The sequence below is a fragment of the Arctopsyche grandis genome, chromosome 13 (assembly GCF_051622035.1).
Source record: "Arctopsyche grandis isolate Sample6627 chromosome 13, ASM5162203v2, whole genome shotgun sequence".
NCBI classification, from domain to species: Eukaryota; Metazoa; Arthropoda; class Insecta; order Trichoptera; family Hydropsychidae; genus Arctopsyche; species Arctopsyche grandis.
The window spans coordinates 17849708-17873631 of NC_135367.1; the positions used below are offsets into that span (position 1 = coordinate 17849708).

At 33.7% G+C, this 23924-nt stretch overlaps 1 protein-coding gene across 1 annotated transcript in view; it reads right to left on the reverse strand.

Moving 5' to 3' along the window:
• LOC143920801 (beta-1,3-glucosyltransferase) overlaps nt 1-23924 on the reverse strand; it is a 29293-nt gene that overhangs the window by 4016 nt on the left and 1353 nt on the right. The window contains exon 2 of the mRNA XM_077443766.1: nt 20867-20911. Coding sequence (XP_077299892.1) covers nt 20867-20911 — 45 coding nt within the window. The remainder of the gene's footprint in view (nt 1-20866; nt 20912-23924) is intronic.

Below are 23924 nucleotides of genomic sequence, written 5' to 3' on the forward strand. Positions count from 1 at the left end.
TATGTAAATTAAACCCAGTAGCGGCTCGTGAGATGGGCTGCAGAGATTATTCAGGCTGTAGTAGCTCGTTGTGATCGAATGAAAAGAAAAATAGCTTGAATATTTTTTTTATTTTATTTTATTTTTATTGTTACAATCAATATACACTCGTCATTACAGATCGCTCCAATGCAATGGGTGTACGATAACGAAATACAAAATACATAAACAATCAGAAATCAGAAATACAATAATACATATACAATCAGAATATATAGCATATAACAATTAATTATATAACAATTAATCAGAAATAATAATCATAGAGACATCTATGGATTATTTTTAGATTTTTGTGTACAATTTTTATACATATAATAAATACGAAATTATAGAGATGTCTATAGAGATATCTATAGATTTCAGATTACTGTGCATAATTATTACAAATTATACACAGACAGATTTTTGCGGCAACAGGAAATGATCTAATACCAATTTTTCAGGAACCGTTTCAGCATGATCAGATAAAATTGGCAAACTCTGATATAGAAACGATCGATTTGGAGTCACAAAATCCCCAAATCTAACCAGCAGTTTGACGATTCGAACCTTCGGTCTCAGTGGTGCTAATTATATACGCTACCATTAAGCCAAATATGTACTATACTGGGAGGTTCGCAGCCCCGTAGCCCATGTGGACGACAAAAATAGCATGCATTTGTACTGTACTGGGAGTACCTTACATACAAAGTCTCTTTCGAAAGTATATATTAGATATAGCCAGCAGTATGACTCGGTGGTTGCGTTTATGTTTAGCACCGAGGTTTACCGGGTTCGATTCCATGCCAATTTTTGATACTGCTGGTCAGACTTGGATATTTGTGACTCCAATTCGGTCGTTTCTCATCAGAGTTTGCCAATTTTTCTGATTTCATTGTTGAAACGGTTCCTCCATCAAATTGGCAAAAAGCATCCTACCCGCTATATCACAAATTTCTTTATTTGATTTATGTATAATATGTAAAAATTTATGTACAAGTCTAAATTCATAGATGTCTCTATGGGTTAATTAATTAATTGTCTAGGAAGGCGTATTGGGGTATACCTGTTAGGCCTTCCTGGCATATGTCTATGTAAAATAAAATAAAATAGAATACATCTTAAGAGGGCTGGACAGCAGCGCCTTGTCCATACAAACGTACTATACTTCTCCCTACCTCAATTATGGCACTAGAGAAATTATTTTTTAATATGCTATGGATATCCACCATTGGGGTGCATCTATCGTTTTATTTTTTTAATTAATTATTTTTTATAGGAGCTAGGAGCCGCCAAACATCTATAAAATCGCCTCTTTTTTACACCCACGAAAAGAGTCTAGCGTGGTTATTTAACGGTCGATTTTTAAAAAAATACGCCGATAGATGCACAGAAAATATCTTTCTCATACCGATGATGAATTTTTTTTTAAATTGGTCCAGTTTTGGAGGAGAAAATAGTAGAATACGAACCCTCGATTTTGTCAATTTAAAACACGTTTTATGTGATCGAAGCGCAACTGTCGCATTCACTCAATATATATATTGATATATATTGTCGCATTCACTCAATATATATATATATATCGAAGAAAGGAACGGTAACAAAATTAAGGTTTCGGGTGTACAGCCCTCTTAACAAGTTTCCAGACATTTTAAATTTTGTACAAATGGTGTCCGGAAAAGTGTGGAAGCCCACTGAATATTTGCATGTAAGTCGTGATCCATTTTAACTGACCGCTATCCGATTCCGATACGCTATGAAATAACCATAAAATGAAAAATATCAAGGTCTATAATAGAATACGATTCTTCAAACTGGGGGGGTGAGATATAGAGAAAGAGACAATATGCACTCAAATGCAACAGTCCGATAAGAAGGAGCATGGAATTTTCGCAACGTGCATCGCGTGACCATAAACAACCACTATCTGGTGCAACTTGCCACATAAATTCGGCGACTATGATGCTGCTGCAACTTCCCCGGAAGGTGAGTGTGCACACCATTCATTCTTGGAGAGATTAAAAAGAAAATGTCCGTACGAACATGTGTGCCCAGAGGGAAAACTAACCTCGTCCCTCCACGGTCGTTTATATTCGTTGTATGCCCCCATATATGCATACAGTGTACGAGTATGTGCCTATTTTGCAATCTCAAAACCATAATTTCGTGATAAAATTTAAATTGAATCAATGACGATTTTGTCTTTCATATATGCTGAAATTAAATACGAATGCCAATTAGTTGAGAATCGTCGTTTCGAACGTCGCAAATGTCAAGAGCTATCAACGATTAATTGGATTCTACGAAACAAATTGAGAATGAATACGTTTCTGATGTTTTCATTTGTTTTTTTTTTAAATATCTTCTACTTGTTTTCGTACTAGATGGAATTAAGCAAACAAAAGAAAAAAATATATTGAAGATCGATAAATTCAAGGTATACAGTTTTGTCATAAAGTGTTACTTATTTAAATATTTTAATTATGATAAACCCCTTGATAAATATATAATACAAGCATAACTATACAATAAAACATATTTTATTTAATAACATTTAAAATTTCGCCATGCGTCTAAGCAAAAAACAAAAAGTACGCAAGAATAAATATGGATGCAAAAACAAAATAAGATAAGAAATAAAATATGAAAAAACAAAACAATATATAAAAAAGAACACATTTACGATCTCAAATTAAACAATCCCTCAACAAGATCATCATATTTTAGAAACAAATCCAAGCAAACAGATATCTAGTAGAGGAGTTTGATGCCTTTTGCGACAGGTGACAAAAACATCAAATTGGTACGTGCCACAGGAGAAGAGAACATACTGCGGCATCTAATGTACCCGAGTTAGCTAGGAACATACATACATATGTATGTTAAGTCATATTCAGTATAAATCAAAATTTCGTTGGCTTGAAGTGAACCACGGTACATTTCAGTAAACTTGGAAGTGGAAAAAAACGCGGACACTATCGGTTAGATAATATGTATGTTCTGACCGATAGGGAGATGAGTTCACCTACTGCCAAGCAATTTGAAATGAAGTGCATGAAATAATGAATCACTTTTAGACAAATAGATTAGCAGAAATTAGATTTTTTTAATTAGATCAGTAAATTTTCGGAGTGATAACAATCTACGAATCCGGACTGCATACCGACATAAAAGAGTAAAATTCGTATTTATGCCCATCGCGATACGGAAACGTGACGTTTCACACCCGGCAATAATGAATCGTTAATTTTGCCGATAAATTTCACCATACATAGTAAAATATAATGCAAAGGGCGAGCAATTCAAAACCCATTTAGGTATTACAGGTAAACTCAAAGTTGAAACGGAACAGATCAAAAGTTTCACGGCTCGAATCCCTCGTGGGATCACACTGGCGCTATATAAATACCTAATAAGTAGTAAGTGCCACGGAAAAATCGATCTATTTCGGATTCAAATCCTCGTTGCTTTGGGCTTGGGGCAAAAGTTTTTTCCTAGAACTGGAGTAGAGTAGAATTAAAAATTATAATATTTTTTTCTTATAAAAATTTCAGAGCACTGATAGAGTAGAATTTTATAATATCTTTTTGCCTCTTGACTTGAGTTAATGTCTATTTTTTTATACAAGTATACACCCATTTTTATTAATACGACATCTATGGCCATAAGTATTATTCAAGGCCAATTACAAACATTGATTATCAAACATTACAATCATCGTCTATTGAAATTTTTTTGCAGCATTTTTAAATATTGTTGCGTAGGGATGGGTGGAGGATCCAAATGAAAAGCCAAAGTCGCTTCAAAGCATTTATTGGATGATTAAGGAGACCAACGCTAGTTCCAGAATTATCTAATATGGCGCGAAGTACCTCCTTATGAAGAGCAAGCCGCTCACTACAGCTTCCCTGATCCGTTTGTTTCTCCATTGTTTAGGCGCGTACACGGTCTCACGCACAAACAATCTCACGCTCTCGTCAGGATTCTGAGAACTAGCGGGAAGTGCCGCTCGGCCTAATCCGAGGGTCTCCATTGTCCACTCCCGAATGCACTTTAATCGGCGGTTAATCCCCATATTGTCCCACGTTACAATATCAACAAATTATGAGATGCTGTAACCTCAAATTTCGCGATAAATAGGATAAGATTTCCATATTTTTGGAATCGTTTCCAATGACATCAGATAAATTGCCGAACTCTGAAAGGTAATGATCGGCCTTGCAGTCACATATCCAAGATCTGACCAGCAACAAAGCCAGGGATATAGCCCGTGATCACAAAATTGAAATCTTTACATGCTATGGCGAAGTATGTAACTATAAAGAAGTTTGGATAAAACGGGAAAACTATTGAATTGACTACGACTGAATGTGCAATGTGACGCGACGCGAGAAGAAGAACTTCTCTGAATACTCTGTTACAAAACAACATCCATGAGGCACTTTACTATGCGCATCATGGATGTTGAAAATGAAACATGGATATATTTACTTCCGATTTTTATGGGTTTTTAGGTATAAGATGTAAAGAGAAAAACAAACAGAGACAAAGCTTTATGAAACCAACTGAGGCAGTGGCATGTTTAAACTCAGAGCAGGCCTGCTCATAGGGCTGTCAGCGTAAATTAGATAAATCGGACACAAACCCCCGGTTGATTCAACGATCAATATACATATGTGTTTATATACATGGTATTATCACCTGTGATCAATATACCTGAGCAAAATAAACCTTCCAGGAAAAATTTCACTGACAAACACGAAGAATAATATTATACACGTGTATTATATATACAGGATGTTTACAATTTTATCGCCGACAGCGATGCAATCCCATTTCGCTGGCAGAATGCGCCGTCGACACAACGACAAAAGTTTCTCCTGAATAAAACATTAAGTTCGGCGCCTCCTACGGCCCTGTACACACACACGAAAACAAGTATATTTTATTTTTTATTTTTTATTTTATTTTATTTTATTTTACGGTCAAGAAAAAATTGACCATTTTACATGTTGGAAATAGAGAAAGAAAAAGAAAAAAAAAATTAAAATGAAATATAAAAGAAAAATACACATACATTCATATACTACAAAATAAATTACAATATATTAAAAAAATATTTAAATAAAATAGATTTCATGTTATATTTATTAACAATGAATAAATCGACCATGGACAATTCGTTTCCAACTCTATGCAGTCTCAACATAGCTGAGTTCAATGAGTAATTAGTAGTAAACCTGGGCATATCAAAAAGATGGTTACATCTAATTGATCTACCCGGCACATGGAAGCACACTAAACTCACCAAGTCAGAGCATTTAATAGTGCCATTAAGAAGACCACACAGAACTGAAATATCGTTAATTTTCCTTCTGTCATATAATTTTAGCAAATTAAGTTTCCTATAAATAATAACGTTACTGACATAGTGATTATGACTTTTAAAAAATTTAAATTTGATGAATCTAATGAACTTTATTTGCACTGACTCTATTATGTTAATTTGTTTCATTAAATAAGGAGACCAAATGGTAGAATTGTACTCTAATTGGTTTCTAACCAGAGTGGTGTATAAAATTTTAATCGTATTTACATTTTTGAAGTGAGTACTATTTCTTATTAAGAAACCAAGTGTTTTGATGGCATTTTTTGTGATAAAATTTATATGAGAATTAAAAGTTAATTTGTCATCAAAAATAACTCCTAGATCTTTAATTAGCGATGATGATGGTAATGATTCATTATTTATATGATAATTATAAATAATTTTGTTATTTGACCTACTGAACCTGACAACAGAACACTTCTTAATGTTTAAATATAATTTATTAAAAGAACACCAATCGTTTAATGAGTTTAAATTAGTTTGTAAAGTAGCACAATCGTTAGTGTCTTTTATACATTTAAATATTTTTAAATCGTCTGCAAATAAGAGCACATTAACATCATTAAATATATTTATAATATCATTTATAAAAATATTGAATAGGACTGGTCCCATGTGAGATCCTTGGGGAACGCCACTAGTTGGATTAAAGGAGTAAGATTTAGAATGGCCGATTTTAACTAATAATGATCTATTGGACAAATAGCTCCGAAACCAGTTTAGTAATACACCGCTGATTCCGATACTGTTTAGTTTATATAATAAAATCTCAATATCAACTTTGTCAAATGCTTTACTGAAATCAGTGTAAATTGAGTCAACTTGCAATTTAACAGATAAGGCACTAGAAATAAAATTTTCATATAATAATAAATTGGATAAGGTAGATCTACCAGAGGTAAAACCATGTTGTTGTGGAATAATAATGTTATTAATGAAAGGAATAAATTCGTCTAATACTAAACTTTCAAAAAGTTTTGGAATAGTTGATAGTTGACAGATGGCTCTATAGTTCATTACATTATGTTTATCCCCATTTTTATGGAGAGGTATTAAATAGCCAGACTTCCAAGAATTGGGAAATATACCAGTGGAAATAGATTGATTAAAGAGATTAAAAAGAGGATAAGTTAATACATTGGCACAATTCTTGATAAAAAATTGGGGGTATGTTGTCAGGACCCGCAGATTTAGATATATCTAAGGCATTTATTTTGTTAATCAATTTTTGAATAGATATATTTATAGAATGTAAAGGTGAAATCAGGACATTATTATTTACAATGCTATAATTAGAATTATTGTTGTTGTTTTTGACATAGATCGATTTGAAAAAATCAGCAAAAAGATTGACTGAATCATTAGTATTGTCAACAAATTTACCGTTAAGTTGAATGTTTTCTGGTATATATGTTTTATTGTTGTTTAATTCTTTAGTAAATGACCAAAAATATTTGGAATTTGAATCAATGAATGATTCTGTTTTTTTAATATAAAGTTTAAAACATTTGGATATATGTAGTTTACACAAAGCTCTTAGTTTTTTGAATTCAATATATATGTGTGTAGAGTTATAAATTTTGAATAATTTGTGCACACTTTTTTTTTTATGTATTAGGTTTTTTAATTCGGGACTAAACCATTTTGGAAAAAAATGCAACTTATTTTTATATTGAGGAACATGGTTGTATATACAAGAGATTAATAATTCATTCAGCATAATGACTTTTGATTCAAAGTTAATGTTATCGTTTAAGAACGACCAATTAGTGACATTTAATTGGTTCATGATTTCGTTATAATCGGCTCTGTGAAAATCAAAAATATTTTGCTGAATTAAAGGTAGATTAGTAGATTTATTTAAAGTAATAATAATATCTAGGGGTGGATGATGGCCATCCACTGGAGATAGAACATCATGAGATTTCATAACGTTAGTGTTTTTGAAATTGGAAAAAACTAAATCTAAGACACGATCATTCAAGTTGGAAATAGTATTAAATTGTTTAAGACCTAAATTTAAAGATAAATTTATAATTTCTTGATGAATTGGAGAATTTTCATTCATTTCAAGGTTTTGCCAGTCCAAATTTGGTAGATTAAAATCACCAGTTATTAAGAATTTTGAATCAGGATATTTTAATCTGATTGTTTCAATATTATTTATAAAATTATTATATACACTAATGTCAGAGGATGGAGGGATGTAAACACAACCGAATATGCACTTTACATTGAAAATTTTGGTTGATATAAATATTTGTTCGATGGAATTGTTTGTGTTGATGATGACAGATGATGAATGAACTTTTTTAATAAGAATTGCCACGCCACCGCCTCGAGTCTTCGTACTGGTGTTTATGTTTCTATCATATCTATACATATTGTATGTATGAAAATTTAGTTCGGAGTCATTTATAAGGTTGTTTAGCCACGTTTCTGTTAATAATATTATGTCATATGCGGAAGCAGCTATAGCATTTTTAAGGAATTGTATTTTAGATATAATGCTTCTGACATTTTGGTAATATATTGTTAGTTTTTTGTACTATTTTTATTTATTATTTTAGGCACTCCATTAAAATATTTTATTATTAAGTCACTTTCACCTTTGTCTTTTCTGGTGTTCATTTCGTTCCACAAATTGTTTATATATAGTCTTTGCATGTACGTTAGGTCATTTTTTATTTTAAATCCTAGTTTGGGTCCTTTTCTAAGTAAAGATATTGCTGTTTGCTGTACATCGAGTTTGACTTTTAGGGGCCTTGGCTTCGTACCTTGTTTTAATCCGATTCTATGAGCGGTAAATTTGTGGTTAGGTAGCTCGGCTTTTGACAATAAATTTGCGATTACATTATTGTCGTCATTATTACCTGTTTCAGTAATGTCAAATATGATAACATTGTTTTTTCTATTTTTTCTTTCTTCCATTTCACTAACAAGTTCCAATGTCGATTCAATCGTGGTGGGTGTATCTTTAGACATATAAATTTTGGTAGCTGACAGCTCTCCTTCCAGCATTGCAATATTACAGGACATTTCGCCTACAGTTTGCGAGATATCAGAGGTGAAAGGCATCAATTTGGCCATTTGGTCCTTGCTAAATCTATTGACAGGGTCCATGAGGACTTGGACCATACTCTCTAATATTTTGGAGACGCTTTGCACGTACTTGGCCATTTTATATTTTATTTAGTAACAATGAAGAAGTAGCAAAAACACACTTTGGCGACACGACCGAACGCGACAACGAACACAATTAATCAATCTCTATATGCAATCAATATATGCACATGTATACCATGCACATAAAAGTAAGTGTAGGAAACAATCTGTCCGAAATCTGTTGCACCGATGTCTGCCTGAAAACTTTCAACAGAACTGTTGCACTTAGAAATTCACGAGCAATTACGGCCAGGATTTGCTGCTTAATTTGATTGGTAACTCGCTTTTCTGTTCGAGCATTAGTTGTACAATCCGGAGTGTGAATATTTTCAGTCCTTTGAATCGGCATTTTGAAGATGTTTAGTTGATTTTTTTCATCGTTTTAATATTTTTCTCTAAAATTATACATAACATTGATACAAACAACGATTCTAAAAATAAATTAGAAAACAATCATATAAAATTAAAACAAATAAGAATAGCTTTGAATAGTGTTAGAAATGGGATACTAAGAATTTGAAAAATGACTAAACAATAAAAATTTAAAGGAAAACAAGATACAACAAAATGAATCAATATGGGGGAATATTATTAAGAGAAGAGGAAGATCTACATACATATGTGTGGGATTTAGGTTGCTAGCCTAGAATAATGCGTGCATGAATAGTTAGGCATGCATAAGTTGAAGCATGGTTGAGTTGTCATCTTGTACATATGCACATGTAACTCGTCGAATGATTGGTGCTCCGAGTGAACAATGTTTTATACAGATTAAAAAGTTTCATTTTACTCTACCATATGTATGTCTTCTGACAACAGGAATAGTTGGTAGAACAGAGATTAGTGTAAAATAACGAAGATTTACGAAAGGATCTGATTGAACATTGATATAGGATCTTGCTTTATATGTATATACGGACTTAATATACATATGTATGTATATCATTAACAGCTATTCAAAACGCTTCTATTCGTCTCTGTTTTGCGGAATTTTTCTAATTTCATTTACCCATCTTTCTTGCGGTCTTCTTTTCATCACTTTTACCATTCTAGCAGTTTTTTCTCCAACTTTCGTCTATTCTTCTAGCTACGTGACCCACTCATTGCCATTTGAATTTCTTCACTCTCTCCACTGACAAACGGTCAATTTCGCACATGACGATCTTGCACACGATAATCGTTGCCACGAATACGGACTCTAACTGGCACTATACGTCTCGTTAGTGTGATAGTTCGCATGGGTGACTCGGTGGGCGGAATTTTTGAGTGCCAAATAATCCGTGATCGGGATTGTAATTACGTGTGCGAGATCGCCATGTGCGAAATAGTCACCGAACCCACTCCACTATAACCACTACCCTCGCCAGGGCGCAGACACACAGATCGGTACGCGAAATGTGTTTTTTTTTAGATTTTTCGTTTTTGAGAATTTTTTGTAGTTATACTCGCTGTGGAAATTATCATATAAACTGTGATGGTAATTTAATTTAATAATATGAGCCCTTGAAAGACAGTGACGAATGTACATATTGTGCTGTGAACAAAAGCCATATTAGTCGGCAGACTAGTTGCAAATTTGCAGACACACGTGCAGGCAAGTGTTTTTTGGACACGTTAAAAAACACAAGTACGCCTACGTGATCCAGGTCAAAACAAACTCCTGCAGTATTTTCGGTGATATTTTATCTTTGTATTGACATGGTTTGACAGTGATCGATAACAGTGATTCCCACATTTGAAAAAAAATTAGGAGGAACTTATCGAAATAATAATATTGTACGAATTTAACAATGACATGAAGATACGCCCATTACAGCTGGACATATATTGCCGAACGATTCAGTGTATCTGCGCATTCATACTTCTCATCCACGTATTACGTTTCCTATCTCTCCTCGTTGTGCCGAGCATACAGCGTTCCATACTACTTTAATATACTCTATATGTAGTATATCTTAAGAGACATTTTCATCCACTCTATTTGGATGTGAAAGAGTTAAGATCGCGGATCGTTCACTTGGGACGATAACACATTATCAGCAAACCCGGGGTCAAAACGACCCCCTCCAGAATTGGCGGTAGTCGTCAGGTCGTAATCGAATACAATTTGGCGAGCAGGGGCGTGTCTGTGTACAAAGTGGGGTAGTCCGTAAGTACAGTTCGAAACAGTGTGTATGCAAATTGGCCCTATAATATAATACATTCAAGAACGAGCTCTAAACTTGCACGTGTGCAAGTTGCCTCGCGCATACTGATCGCTTGAGTACTGCATATGTATACATTTCAAATAGCGTTGTGGTTAATTGACTCAATTAATGGGTCAATTTGATTCAATTAATGGGCTACAATAAAAATGTTGAATCTGGTTTTATTTTTTTCAGAACAGATCTAGCACCTTATAGGAGGGTTGACTGTAATTAATTCTGGCAATACATGTGCAAGATTTGACTATTCTAAATTATTAGTATTCTTTGTCACTAGCTTTAACTGATTGTCGTTCAATAATTATGTTGCAATCTAAGCGGGGAGGGGGTCTTATTTGATATGATGATTTGAGATGAAAGTGACAAGGGGAATTGTAGAAAATGTGACGTCACAAAATCTTAAAAATATACTTTTTTCTTATATCAAAATTTTGACGTATTTTAAACAAGGGTAAATTATTCAATGACAAAATATGATGATAGAGTAAGGAGAGATCAAATTTGTGTGAGGTCATTCATGGACGATAATATACCCCTTTCCAAAAGTCAACGAAATTCATATCATAGGAAAACCAGCAGCGTGGTCTAGTGGTGAATGTTGAATTATTTCGTACTTGATGTTACGGGTTCGAGTCCCACTAAGTCTTGTTGTTGGCCAGACCTTGATTTATCAAGGTTGATCGTTTCTTATCAGAATTTGCCAATTTTTCTGATTTTCATTGAAACGGTTCCTGTAAAAATTGGCGTTTCCTTCCTTCCCATCCCAATTTTCTGTTGCAAACCTTTAGTTATTGTTATATCTTAGGTTTCGCCATATCGATCACCATAGATGTCTCTGTGGTTGTTTATCGAATAAAAATTCGTATTGTTACATGAAAGTTATTCATCGTTATTTATCGTATTAATACGATGTTTGTAATATCTGACCATAGATGTCAGATATTGTTTAGATTTACATCTATGTAATAATTATGTGGACCAGGAAGGCGCATTTGGGGTTTACCTGTTAAGCCTTCCTGGTATATTTGTATATATGTATGTAAAAAATAAAATAAAATATCAAATATGCCCAATTTGTATAAGGGCACAAACACACAAACACGTGTTTTCTTTTTTAGATAGTTTTGCACATAAAACGCTAGCACGCATAATCTTTCCTGCAGCATACAGTCCATAAATCAAACCCTGGAGTGTTTTCGCTGATATTTTATCCTTACATTGACATACATAGGTTTGGCTGGCAGTGATCGATAACGGTGATTCCTATATTTGAAGAAATTTAGGAGAAGCTTGTCGAAATAATAATATCGTACGAATTAACAATGAACTGAAGAAATGCCCTTTCCAGCTGGAAGGCACGAGGACGTGTATGGTTTTCGCCCGCATCCACACTATTTTATTAATCCTGCAGTCCCTTCACGTAAATGCTATATGATCACAAGGTTTAAAACCCAAAAATATCAAATATTGATTTATAAATCACTGGCTAGGCGTTAGTCGACCGTGGGCACAAATTATGGCCAGAATCGGAAAAATTTATTCGATTTTCTCGATGATGACAAGATTTGGATGATTATCAGTTTCACCGTCTCCTGTTAGGTTTTGCTTATTTATCTAACTTATCTGTTGTGACGATTCCAATAAAATCAACATCCCATTTCGTCTCTCCCAAATTTGTTAATAATATTTGTATATGTATGTACTATGTAAATATTATTTTCAAATATTATTTGAAAATAATATTTGTATATGTATGTACCTAGGTTGTACATACAACACATTTGGATATATATCTACATATGTACATATGTATATTCATATTGTACATTTGTAAAATATTGAAAATTTGAAGTCACTCCTAAACAGTATACCAAGATCAACATTTGAGTCAGTTCGCGTATATACATAGTTCCGAACTGATGAACTGAACCGTGGGAACATGAGAGAATAACCACTGTCTAAGTGCATTCGTGGGTAAACAATAGAGACCCCGTGATTAGGCTAACGAGACTAAGTAAGTGCCCGAACAAGGGATACGCTGGAGTTCTCACAGAACAATAGACTCACCACGGTAGACCTTTACGTGCCTAGACAATAGATACATAAATGGACCAGGGAAGCTGTAGTGTGTATCTTCTCCTTTATAAGGAGGTACACACGGTACATCAGATTATTCTGGAGTGAACGGTGGATCCGTGTGGGATTCTTGAATCGTTGAATAAATGCTGTGAAGCGGCTTTGGCCTTTCATTTCGATCCTGAATCCACCCTTACGCACGCACTCGCCCGGGTATATGAGAACTCTAGCGTATCCTTTATTCAGGTACTTACCGAGTCCCGTTAACCTGATCCGGGGTCTCTATTGTTCAGCCACGAATGCACCTCGACAGTAGATACTCTCTCTCATGTTCCCACGTTACAATATGTATAGTGTCGATTTAGGGTCACCTGACATGGCATATATGAAAAAAATGCATTTACAAATTGTATAGACTCTCAAGATAAAGATAAAATTCACGACATAAAAAAAATAAAAAAACGGTGTCACGACAAATCACTCACGCACTTTACACTCAATATAAAGCATTGTCAAAAATTTTCAATATAAAGCATTGTCGAAAAAAACGAATATGGGTAATACACTCTGTTGTCGTCACTAGGGATTACAATACCGAAAGTACCGATACCGGTGGTATCGGTATTTGACCGAAAACAAAAGAAAAGAAAAGTTTTTGGTACTACCGGTACTATAAACTAAATAAAAGCTTTTGAAAATCCGGAGAGTTATCAAAATAATTGATCTGAGTTTTACAAACGATTGCAGTGATCATAATTTACACGTTAATTTGAACTCTATATGATTTGATACATGTGTCATTGCATCGACCAAAAACTATAAACCGTTGAGTGTAAAGTCCGTGAGTGATTTGTCGCGGAACCCATGGCATATATGAAAAAAAAATGCATGTACATATTGTATAGACTCTCAAGATAACGATAAAATTCACGAGATAAAAAAATAAAAAAACGACACTATTTCCACATTTTTTTCTTATTAACGACACTATTTCCAAGTCTATTGGATTTTTTTTGTGCAATTTTCCACTTGAAGTCCTCTAAAGCCAGATCTTTCGGAGTATTATAGGTCGATTCGACCATTTGCACACGATCCATACGAGAACAATGGCTGCAGAGCTGTTTAGCAAATTGAGGTTTATTCAAATACGACGCGACGGGGCAGCCTCATCGACTGAGGTAATTGGGTTTGTCTGAGGCAATGGGGCCGGGGGAGGACCAGCTATAAAGGGGTTTCGCGGGGGGCCAATTACCATCACCAACCACCATCCCTCGCCTTACAAGAAACCCGTTACGAAACAAGCTTAAAATTACGACATAACGAATGTGGAGACTCGAGAGAGCCGAGTTTTGCGGACACTAACTTAAAACAGATAGAGAGGAAGAAGAAAAAAAGGTTAAAAAAAACAACGATAGAACCCTTCGATGAAAAATGCGCGAGGGGGAGGATGGGAATGGAGCACTTCGCGAGACGATTTCTCGGATCAGAACTGATAATAAAACGGAATTGGTTCGTAGATATATAATACGACGAAATGTTTTAGCGCTCGTCGAATTGTCCAAAGCGTGAGACTTTTATTATTTTTATATTTTCTTTTCAGGTTCGATTCGTACAATTAAATTGCGTGTGTGTTTGTGTTTGGTTCTACGTATATTATTATATTTGCTTATAAATCCCAACCAGGGCCGCATTTAAAGGAGTACACAAACTAAGCATTATGGCTAAAATTTTTGGCTTTATTATTATAAATATTTCTTTTTTATAAAATGATTTCTAAATTCCATTAACTAAATAATAAATTAATGCACGTCAAATATAAATCTCCGAAATTAATTATCAAGTTATTATGAACAATATTATAACTATTTATGATACAGAGCATTAAGGGTACCAATCAATTAAACTTATATTAGGGGTACCGGAAAGAAATCCATTTTTTTTGCAGATCAACTTAAACATTCAGTTTTTCATTTTTTTTTTGCACATTTTACTCCAAAATATAATCTCCTCTAATTTTCATGACTCTTTCCATCTTTTTGTCGATATTTCAATCATTTTCTTGAAAAATCTTGCCAGTTTTGAATTAATAAATGTTAATAGTTGGTTTACCACATCACTTACGCTATTGATTTTTTTTTCTTAATGTGGCCTCCTTGGAACTTAATAGGTAATAGTAAGAAGGAGCGAGGTTTGGTAAATGAAAAACCATAAAAAAAACCATATTATGGTTTGAGGTATAAAAAAGATAGCGTTTCTTTTTCGTGCGTGCAGGACAAAAACCATCGTTTGTTTTTTGATCCTTTAAAATGTTCCTATATTCTCTTTGATAGTTCTGTGGTAATTTATAAGTTTCTGTGATAGTTCTATAATTCGATAATTTTATGTGGTTATTAAAAACATACATAGAGTAAAAATGGATTTCTTTCCGGTACCCCTAATATATAAATAAAATGCACACTAATAACTGATATATAATATATCGCACTAAAACTAAATTATTCAACTTTAATTAAATGTATAGTACATTAAATATACTATCCCAACATTAAACAAATACATTGCACACGAAAAAAAATATTATCACTGGAAATTATTTATTTGCACATTAAAATTACTAATTGACACGGTATTTTTTTTACTGGCACCGTTATTTCCAATAAAGTAAGTTCTAGTGATGATACGAAATATAAATACGAACTAATAATTATGATACGGAAAGTGAAGAAGAAATATTTTACAACAGTTAAGCAAGTGAAATATTTCACAACGGTTAAGGTATACCGAGTGAATAGTATTTATTTTATAGTTAAAGTATTGGAAATAAAGTTAAGGTGTACCAAGTGAATAGATAATTAATTTAATTAAAATTTCATGTACTTAGTGAATACTATCAAAAATAAAGTTCAATTATATACATATTTTTACATTACTACATTTAATTTATATATCATTAGGTATAAGAATTGTATCAGAACGATCAACATTATACGTGTTACAGTCCAATTATTCATTACGGTATTCATACACATTTTTGGCTGTTAAAATCTTTGAAATGTTCAAACGCTAAGTATTTGAAATCCCATGGAAACCGCATTACAACATTGCTATTATCCCCGTTTCCGCACGCAACATGCGTGCAGAGGATGAGACAAACGATTTAGAATACTTATGCCTAATAGATTTTGCATGAACGAACTAAGTAGTTCGTTTTTCGATTTTTTTGTGTACACTATAACAGACCAGATTGGTTTAAACAAACTACATGAAGGTTGTACAGATGCATCGTTTTGGATTATCCTCACTGAAAAGTTTTTACAATGTATGTGATTACAATGTAATACAACGGCTATGTACGTAGAAAAGATGTCTCACGTTGTCTTATTTTGCTATTCATAATTTTTCTTATTAATATTTTGGAGGCAGTTGGTTATCTAGAACCGGGCCTGATTTCCTTGTTTCTCGATTTTGGTGTTTTGAAGTTGTATTGTATAGGGTTAAAGGTCACGCGATCAAGCCGATGCCGAAGGGTTGTCGTGTCTTTGTATACATATCTAGATTGCGCAAGGAAGTACCACGGTGTATCGATCTAACAATAAAATCAGATAAGTTTTACAACTTGACTACACGGTTGAGACTTTGCGTTGGGTATTCGCTCGAAACAACTCGGAAGGTAAGGAGATGATGGGAGCGAGGACTATTTTCTGCCATTTGAAATTATTTTCTGCCATTGCAACTAAAACACGTCGATAACGCTAAATTGAAGGTTTGGCCTTAACGAAAAATTACTATTCGTACCAATATTATAAAATGTATTTTTGAGAAACGAGATTCGTCTAAATTTTAAACTAGAATCACTAAACTTTTTTGGGTAGCAATTTATAATACATTTATTTGTTAATCCACTCGATTTGATGTGAGAATTTTATTTCTAAAGATTAGAATTTGAGCCCATGTTAGCTTATCTACATATACATTATATTCTACTATATTCTCTTATTTTTCGTTTGCTCAATGCTAAGCGTCTTGGTCATTTCTATCATCTGGGAGATGGTAAAGGATCCGCTTCCACTCTTCAAAGTTCTGTGATAAGTTAAAAGCAGCGTTTAGAGATGATTCCGTCACTTCTTTAATTTGATCTAACCACCTTATGGTATACCGTACTTCCCCTTAGTGTTCCGGTGACTAGCAGCTTCTCTACACTCTCTGGATGTTGTTGAGAGTCTCTCTGAAACTGTCAGCTCTTTTGAGGATAGAGATGTTGGTGCGTCTTGTGTTCCATGGAATGCACAGCATCCGCCTCCAGCATCACTATTCGAAGGCATCTAACATGTACTTTTCTCGCATCTAACATGTCTCAACTCCACACAATCCAATAGAGATCACCAAGGATCACACCAGATGGATTTTCGTCGTTCTCATTATAAAACAGTTTTTCCATATCTTTGACAGACTGGTCATCGCTGTTTTTGCCATACCTATTCTTCTTTGGATTTCTGATTGTCCTCCTTCTCTTGTGATCAAAAATCGATGACTTCCTCATAATCTTTAAAAGCATTCGACTTGTTTTTATACTATTTTTTACGGATTCCTCATTATACAGACCGTCTTTTCCAACTTAAGGTGCTTCAAAATTCCGTAATTTGTTGTTTTCGATGTACCCTAATTTACATATTGCACCTAATGTATTATACGTACATAAAGTTCGTAGCGATTGGAAAATGGCGCGTATGGCGGCACAGCAGGAATAGGATTTATTTGTTAGAGAGAACGGAAGCGGCAATAAGTCGCGTGAAAACACACAGAAAGTGTGTAAAAATAGTGAAAATCGAGTAAAGTCTACGTCGAGAGTGATGCGAGTTCGGAAAAGTCGCGAGAGCAAACGTCTGCGACGGCGAACAAACGAGACGTTTGATTTATAACTCAAAAGACTTAAATCGGATTTCAACAAAGTATGTGTGTACTAAAAAAACGAGCCTGTTATGTATATAACTATTTAAATTCAAACGTAGTGTATATATATATACACTATATGAAAATCGTACGACTTCATATTACGTTGTATATGACATTTCTTTACGTAATATTACTCTATGCATGTAGTTCGAGCATCGTTTTATGAAAATTTATACAGTTTGAGAAAGAATATTTTTTGTCTATCAATGTGGCAATCTACCCTCATAGGATCACTGTTTATGACAGACATATTTTCGTTTTTGAAAATCTTTTGTAGTTATAGGTATAACTCACTGTTGAAGATATCATATAAACTGTGATCATTAAAGGGCAGCGCACATACTGGTATTTGGCCTCAAAAAATGTCCAAAAATCAAAAATTCAAATTTTCACAAATTGAGTTTATGTTGGGGTCCCAAAATAGGTAGATAAATATGACGTTACACTGCAGAGTCCTTACCTGGGTTAAGAGGGATGTACACCCGAAACCTTAATTTTGTTACCGTTCCTTTCTTCGATATATATATTGAGTGTATGTATATATTGAGTGAATGCGACAATATATATCAATATATATATATATATATATATATATATTGAGTGAATGCGACAGTTGCGCTTTGACCAGATAAAACGTTGTTTAAATTGACAAAATCGAGGGTTCATATTCTACTATTTGGGTAGTACACTAATTCGGGCTGTACACCCGAAACCTTAATTTTGTTGCCGTTCCTTTCTTCGATATATGTATATATTGAGTGAATGTGACAGTTGCGCTTCGACCAGATAATACGTATTTTAAATCGTATAATATAACAAAATCGAGGTTTCGTATTCTCCAATTTTGTCCTCCGAAACTGGACCAATTTTTAAAAAAATTTCATCATCGGTATGAGAAAGATATTTTCTGTGCATATGTTGGCGTATTTTTTTAAAAATCGACCGTTAAATAACCACGCTAGACTCTTTTCGTGGGTGTAAAATAGAGGCGATTTTATTAAATAAAAATTAAATTAAAAAATTGAAATTAAATATGAAAATTAGCTAAAGAGCGAGATTGAGCTAAAATTAGATCATCGTTGATGTTTTGAATTACAGCAATGTTTTGAATTACTACGATACGATACGATAACCAGAGAAATATTATAATTTCTCTGCTTACGAGCGAAAAAAAATCTTGATATTATTTCTTAAAAGTCGTCACGATATGTTACTGCATTTCGACCGTCGATGATCGATAAAAAAAAAATTCACAAAAAACCGCGGTGTCGGTTGTCTGTGATTTGTCAAAGGGTTTTTTTTTCTTTCGTCGAAATAAAATTAATAATCACACATTATCCGATAAATTTTACCTCTGAAATGATTTAATTACATGATTTATGTGGACGAGAGAAACAATTGAAGAATAAAAAAATCCGTTTGATAAAACCGACAATGCAACGGATCGGCAACTGTCGTTGGATCACCCATACATGATATATTCTCAGTAGCTGTGCTTTACGGGGAAAATAATAAAATAATAATTCTTTGATTTTTTTTCGATCTTAGTGCTTATCTTTGTAAGTCAAAACATTTTAAGTCGAGGATTACCTGTATGTGATTGTTGATGATCTAATTTTAGGTCAATCTCGAAAATTTATTTAAATTGTGCATATTCTTTTTTAACTTTCAATATTTTATTTTAATTTTAATATAATGATTATAATTTTATTTTGATATTTGAATTTAATTTTAATATAATAATAATAGTTTTAATTTTGATATTTAATTTCAATTTTTAAATTTAATTTTTATTTCGATATTTTGTACGCTACTGGTTTTAAAAGTTGGCCCAGAGACCGTTCGTTGGTTTGGATCGTACGCACCATTAGAGCCCGGCCACACCGGGTGACTTGCAGGCAACTCAGTGGCTGACTTTGTTGCGCGACCAGATCAAATGTATACAGTTTTATGGAGTATTTAATACTCGGGCAACTCACCAGTTGCCCGAGTATTAAAGTCATCCGACCAGTGAGATTGGTTGACGGCGTTGGGTCTGGTCACGATGACTTTGTTACTTGAGCAACCGTCGTGATCCCTCAAAATGTATAGCGTTGTATTGAAGTGCGCCACACTTGGTGATTAGTTGCCGGCGACTCCACAGTGGAAAAAACTATGTATGACCCCTATGACCTCTTATAGATAAGATCAATGATTTTGGTAGATATATAAATATAATAAATCTTTCGATTTTTACGTGAAGTTGGAGCTTTTAAGTCAACTTTCTACAATATGTGTATGTATGTATCTATGTGCATATAATAAAGCCTGCTAATCACGGTCCAGGTAGTAACCTGTCGCTGTGGTTGAATTGGACTTCCAATGTATTATACACACGTGACAAATTTAATTTAAGCTAGACGAATCTCTCAACCGCGAAAATTTCAACGTAATAATTAAAGGCAAAAGGTTCTAATTTCAAACGAGCCCTTTCTCAGTCGGCAGTTAACATTTCGCAAATACCACCCGAATGGACAATGAAGCTAGCTGGCAAATTTACACAACGATTTCAAGTTTCTGCAAAATATTAACGTGTACACTGACCGAATAACGAGTTTGTAAGAATATGCAAGTACATATGCAATACAACACATACAATACCAAAGGTACCAAATAATTGTTGTGCATATGCATCTAATACATATTTATGTATGTATATAAATAGGTAATTTTACACGTTCATATCAGCTTATGGATAGTTATGCACTTGATAATCGGCTGTTTGTTTCTGATTTACTAGGCTTTATCGAGCTCGAAGGAATTGTCGATCTATTGCAATGCCTACTTGCAGAATTACAAGAAGAAATATGTAAAAAAACATAATGTAATATTCGGATCAATTTAAATATGTAAAAAAATATCTATTAAACGGGGATAAGCCACCAGTAGTTGGACAAATCAAAATTTAAATATGCATGTGAAATTTGCTGAAAATATAAGTATGCCGTAAAAGGAACAGGGCCAATAGCAAGATCATCAATAATGCAATCATATGTACATAGTTTTGTATACTTACTCAGCGCGACTACGGATAGAGCAAACTGCAACACGAAAATGTAACCTGCGAAAAAAAACACAAATTTAATAATAATACAATTGTGTTAAATTTAAATCGAGCAGTACATACAATTAGAGAGAATTTATGTTCAATTATCGCTTCTTTAAGACACAATCAAGATTAAAACACGATTTTCGATATTCATTCCATGAATTCTTGATATATTTAAATTCATTATAATCTGACATACAATACCCACTGATATTGAACGCCAAAATATTACACTCAAATGGGGTATAGAACGCTGTATGCTCGGTACAACGAAAAGAGATAAGAAACGAATACGTGGGAGAAAAGTGTGAAAAAAGTTGAGAGAGTGAAGAGATTGTAAATGTCAATCGGCGGCTCAAAATGAAAAAGACAAAATGCTGGAAGAGTATACGACAGAATGTAAAAGGGTGAAAGGAAGGCAAGGAAAATGGGTGGGTGAAATTAGATAAATGTGTTGCGTAAGATGGATGAGAGTTGCACAAAACAGAGACGAATGGAAGCGTACTGGAGAGGCCTTGATCCAACAGTGGATAGTGAATGATGAAGACTAGACTTGGGCGTTGACTTGGTGCTCGTCAAATAACAATAGACCGCTCCATCAGAATACAAATCAAGAAAGCAAAAAAGTAAGGTTGACAATGACAATGGTAAACCATTTTTTGTGCCAAAACCATTGACCCAACGCCGATTTTTCATGATGACTAGTCACCGGACCCAGAAGGTTCCGCGTATTGTTCAAAGGTTGTAAATGCATTGTTAAAGGTTTGCCGAACCTTTTTTACAAAGGATTTACAACAATGGAACAATGGATAGCACTGTGCTATCCATTGTTCGGCAAACTTTTAACAATGCATTTACAACCTTTGAACAATACACGGCCCCCTCAGGCTCCGGTGACTACTCATTAGGGCTATAACAAAATACAATACACATTCCAACAGTGTTAAAAGCAAGAGTATAAAAACATTATTTTTTTAAAAAACATCTTACCTAATGAAGCTGAGTGATTCGTGAATAACGCGATTATTTTGTCTGTACTTGTATCTGAAGTGGTACTTAAATAAGTTTGAGTACTTTAAAATAGGCTGTAATGATGAACGTGCGATTAATTTCAAAAGATATCTCTGAATAAAAAAGTACGGTAAGCGTTTATTTACGAAATCAGATACCAAGACTCCAAGAAAGAAAAATTGAGATGATAATCTCGTAGCACGGAAAAATCTAAGTTTTGCACAAAATTTTCAAGTGTGATAATCGAGCGTTGATTATAATAAAAGTTTGTGTGTATATATCGCATCATAAGTTATTCATAGCTGGTATGTAAGTTTATATTGTATTACCAGTAAGTCGACAAAGTGTAAAGTTGGCCATCGTAGCAATAGAACGTGTCTGTAGGGCTACGAGACAGAGACTAACGTGCCGTAGCAAAAGCTAGCGAGTAACTGCTACGACACGCTTATACGTAGGTATACCTTCACACATATCCGTGTATATGCATACTACGTATTGTATGGTAACTGTGCATGATATGTATTCGTATTTATATGATTATTTAAAGGAAAACTTAAGAATAAATGCACATGTTTGTAAGTGATACATATGTATATTTGATGTTATATGGGTATAGGCAGTGGCGGCTCGTGGATAAGATATCTGGGGGTGCTGCGGTTGATTAAAAAAAAGAAATGTTTATTTGGATTATATTTTACTATTAACATCAATATTATCAAAATTAAACATAATTTGTATTTTATTTCATTATTGACTCTTCTGTATTTTTTCCTTGAAAAAAGATCTATCACCTTTTCTTTAAATTTTTTACTGTTCATAATCATTTTTTTTCAATTGACAGCATAGACAAAGCCGTCAATCTTTCCTGAACCATTGTGTTTCTTATACTCGTATATGTATGTCTTTATTCTATTTATTGATGAAAAACATCGTTCTGGCTCAGAGATAGTTGAAGTTGTAAGCAAAATTTGAATAAGTTTTGCTATTTCCACACGAACTTTGCATAAATTGATTGCAAAAATAAGTTTTAAAAATATTAAGAAATCGTTAATACTATGCATTTCTTTCCTTGAGTAAAACACTTCTAATTCAGATTGAAGTTTTTCTTTATCTAGCATTGGATATGATTCAACGGTTAGTAGTAGATCTTTCATTGGCATTTTCTTTCAGTACTTTTCAAAATTTTCTTTATTAAATAATTTCACAGCTTTTAATTGATTAGAAAAAGGATATCTTTCTTTTATATCCTTAATAATGACATCGCACATATTTTTGGTTTCTATAATATGTGCGATAATATGTATATGCATCACATATTTTTGGCTTCTATTTTTTCTCGTATTTGTATAATGACATTAGTAAAACTTTTTAAGTTTTCTTTAATTGAAAATGCATCGATATTACTAGATTGAATTTGGTTATAAATAATTTCTACATGCGGCATTAACTTGTGAAAAAGTTCTAACTAAAATAAAAAAGTGTATTCAGTATATTGGTAGAATCTGTTATTGTTTTATCAGTATTTTCGGAAGAATATTTAAGTTCTTGAAAACATTGGCTCGGCTTCTCTTGATTTTTATACCATCTTAAATACTTAGAGTGACGTGTAGAAGGAAGTGTAGAAAGGTAGAAAGTGTAAGAGGTGTAGAAAGAAAGACAAAAGGTGCAGAAGAAATGAGGAAAAGTGAGGAGCGTGTCGAGCGCACACGAACGCAACAAGAAATGTGTATACATGGCACTGTTGGGAGTGCAGTACGGACCAAGCTTCTAGCTGCCCCCGCGCCCCTCCTTCGCCCACTCGAGCAATTCCATCGAAAACCGTACTGCACAAAATCATAAACGATGCCTCACTTTCTGATATTAGTACCGCGATGTATGCTCATTATATGATGTATCGGTGTGCGGGCGAGCTTAATACACGCTTAAATAGTAGATATTTTCATATAATATACATACATTTACGTATATAATAATATTAAATTTTTCTCAATTTCCTTGGGGGTGCTGCAGTACC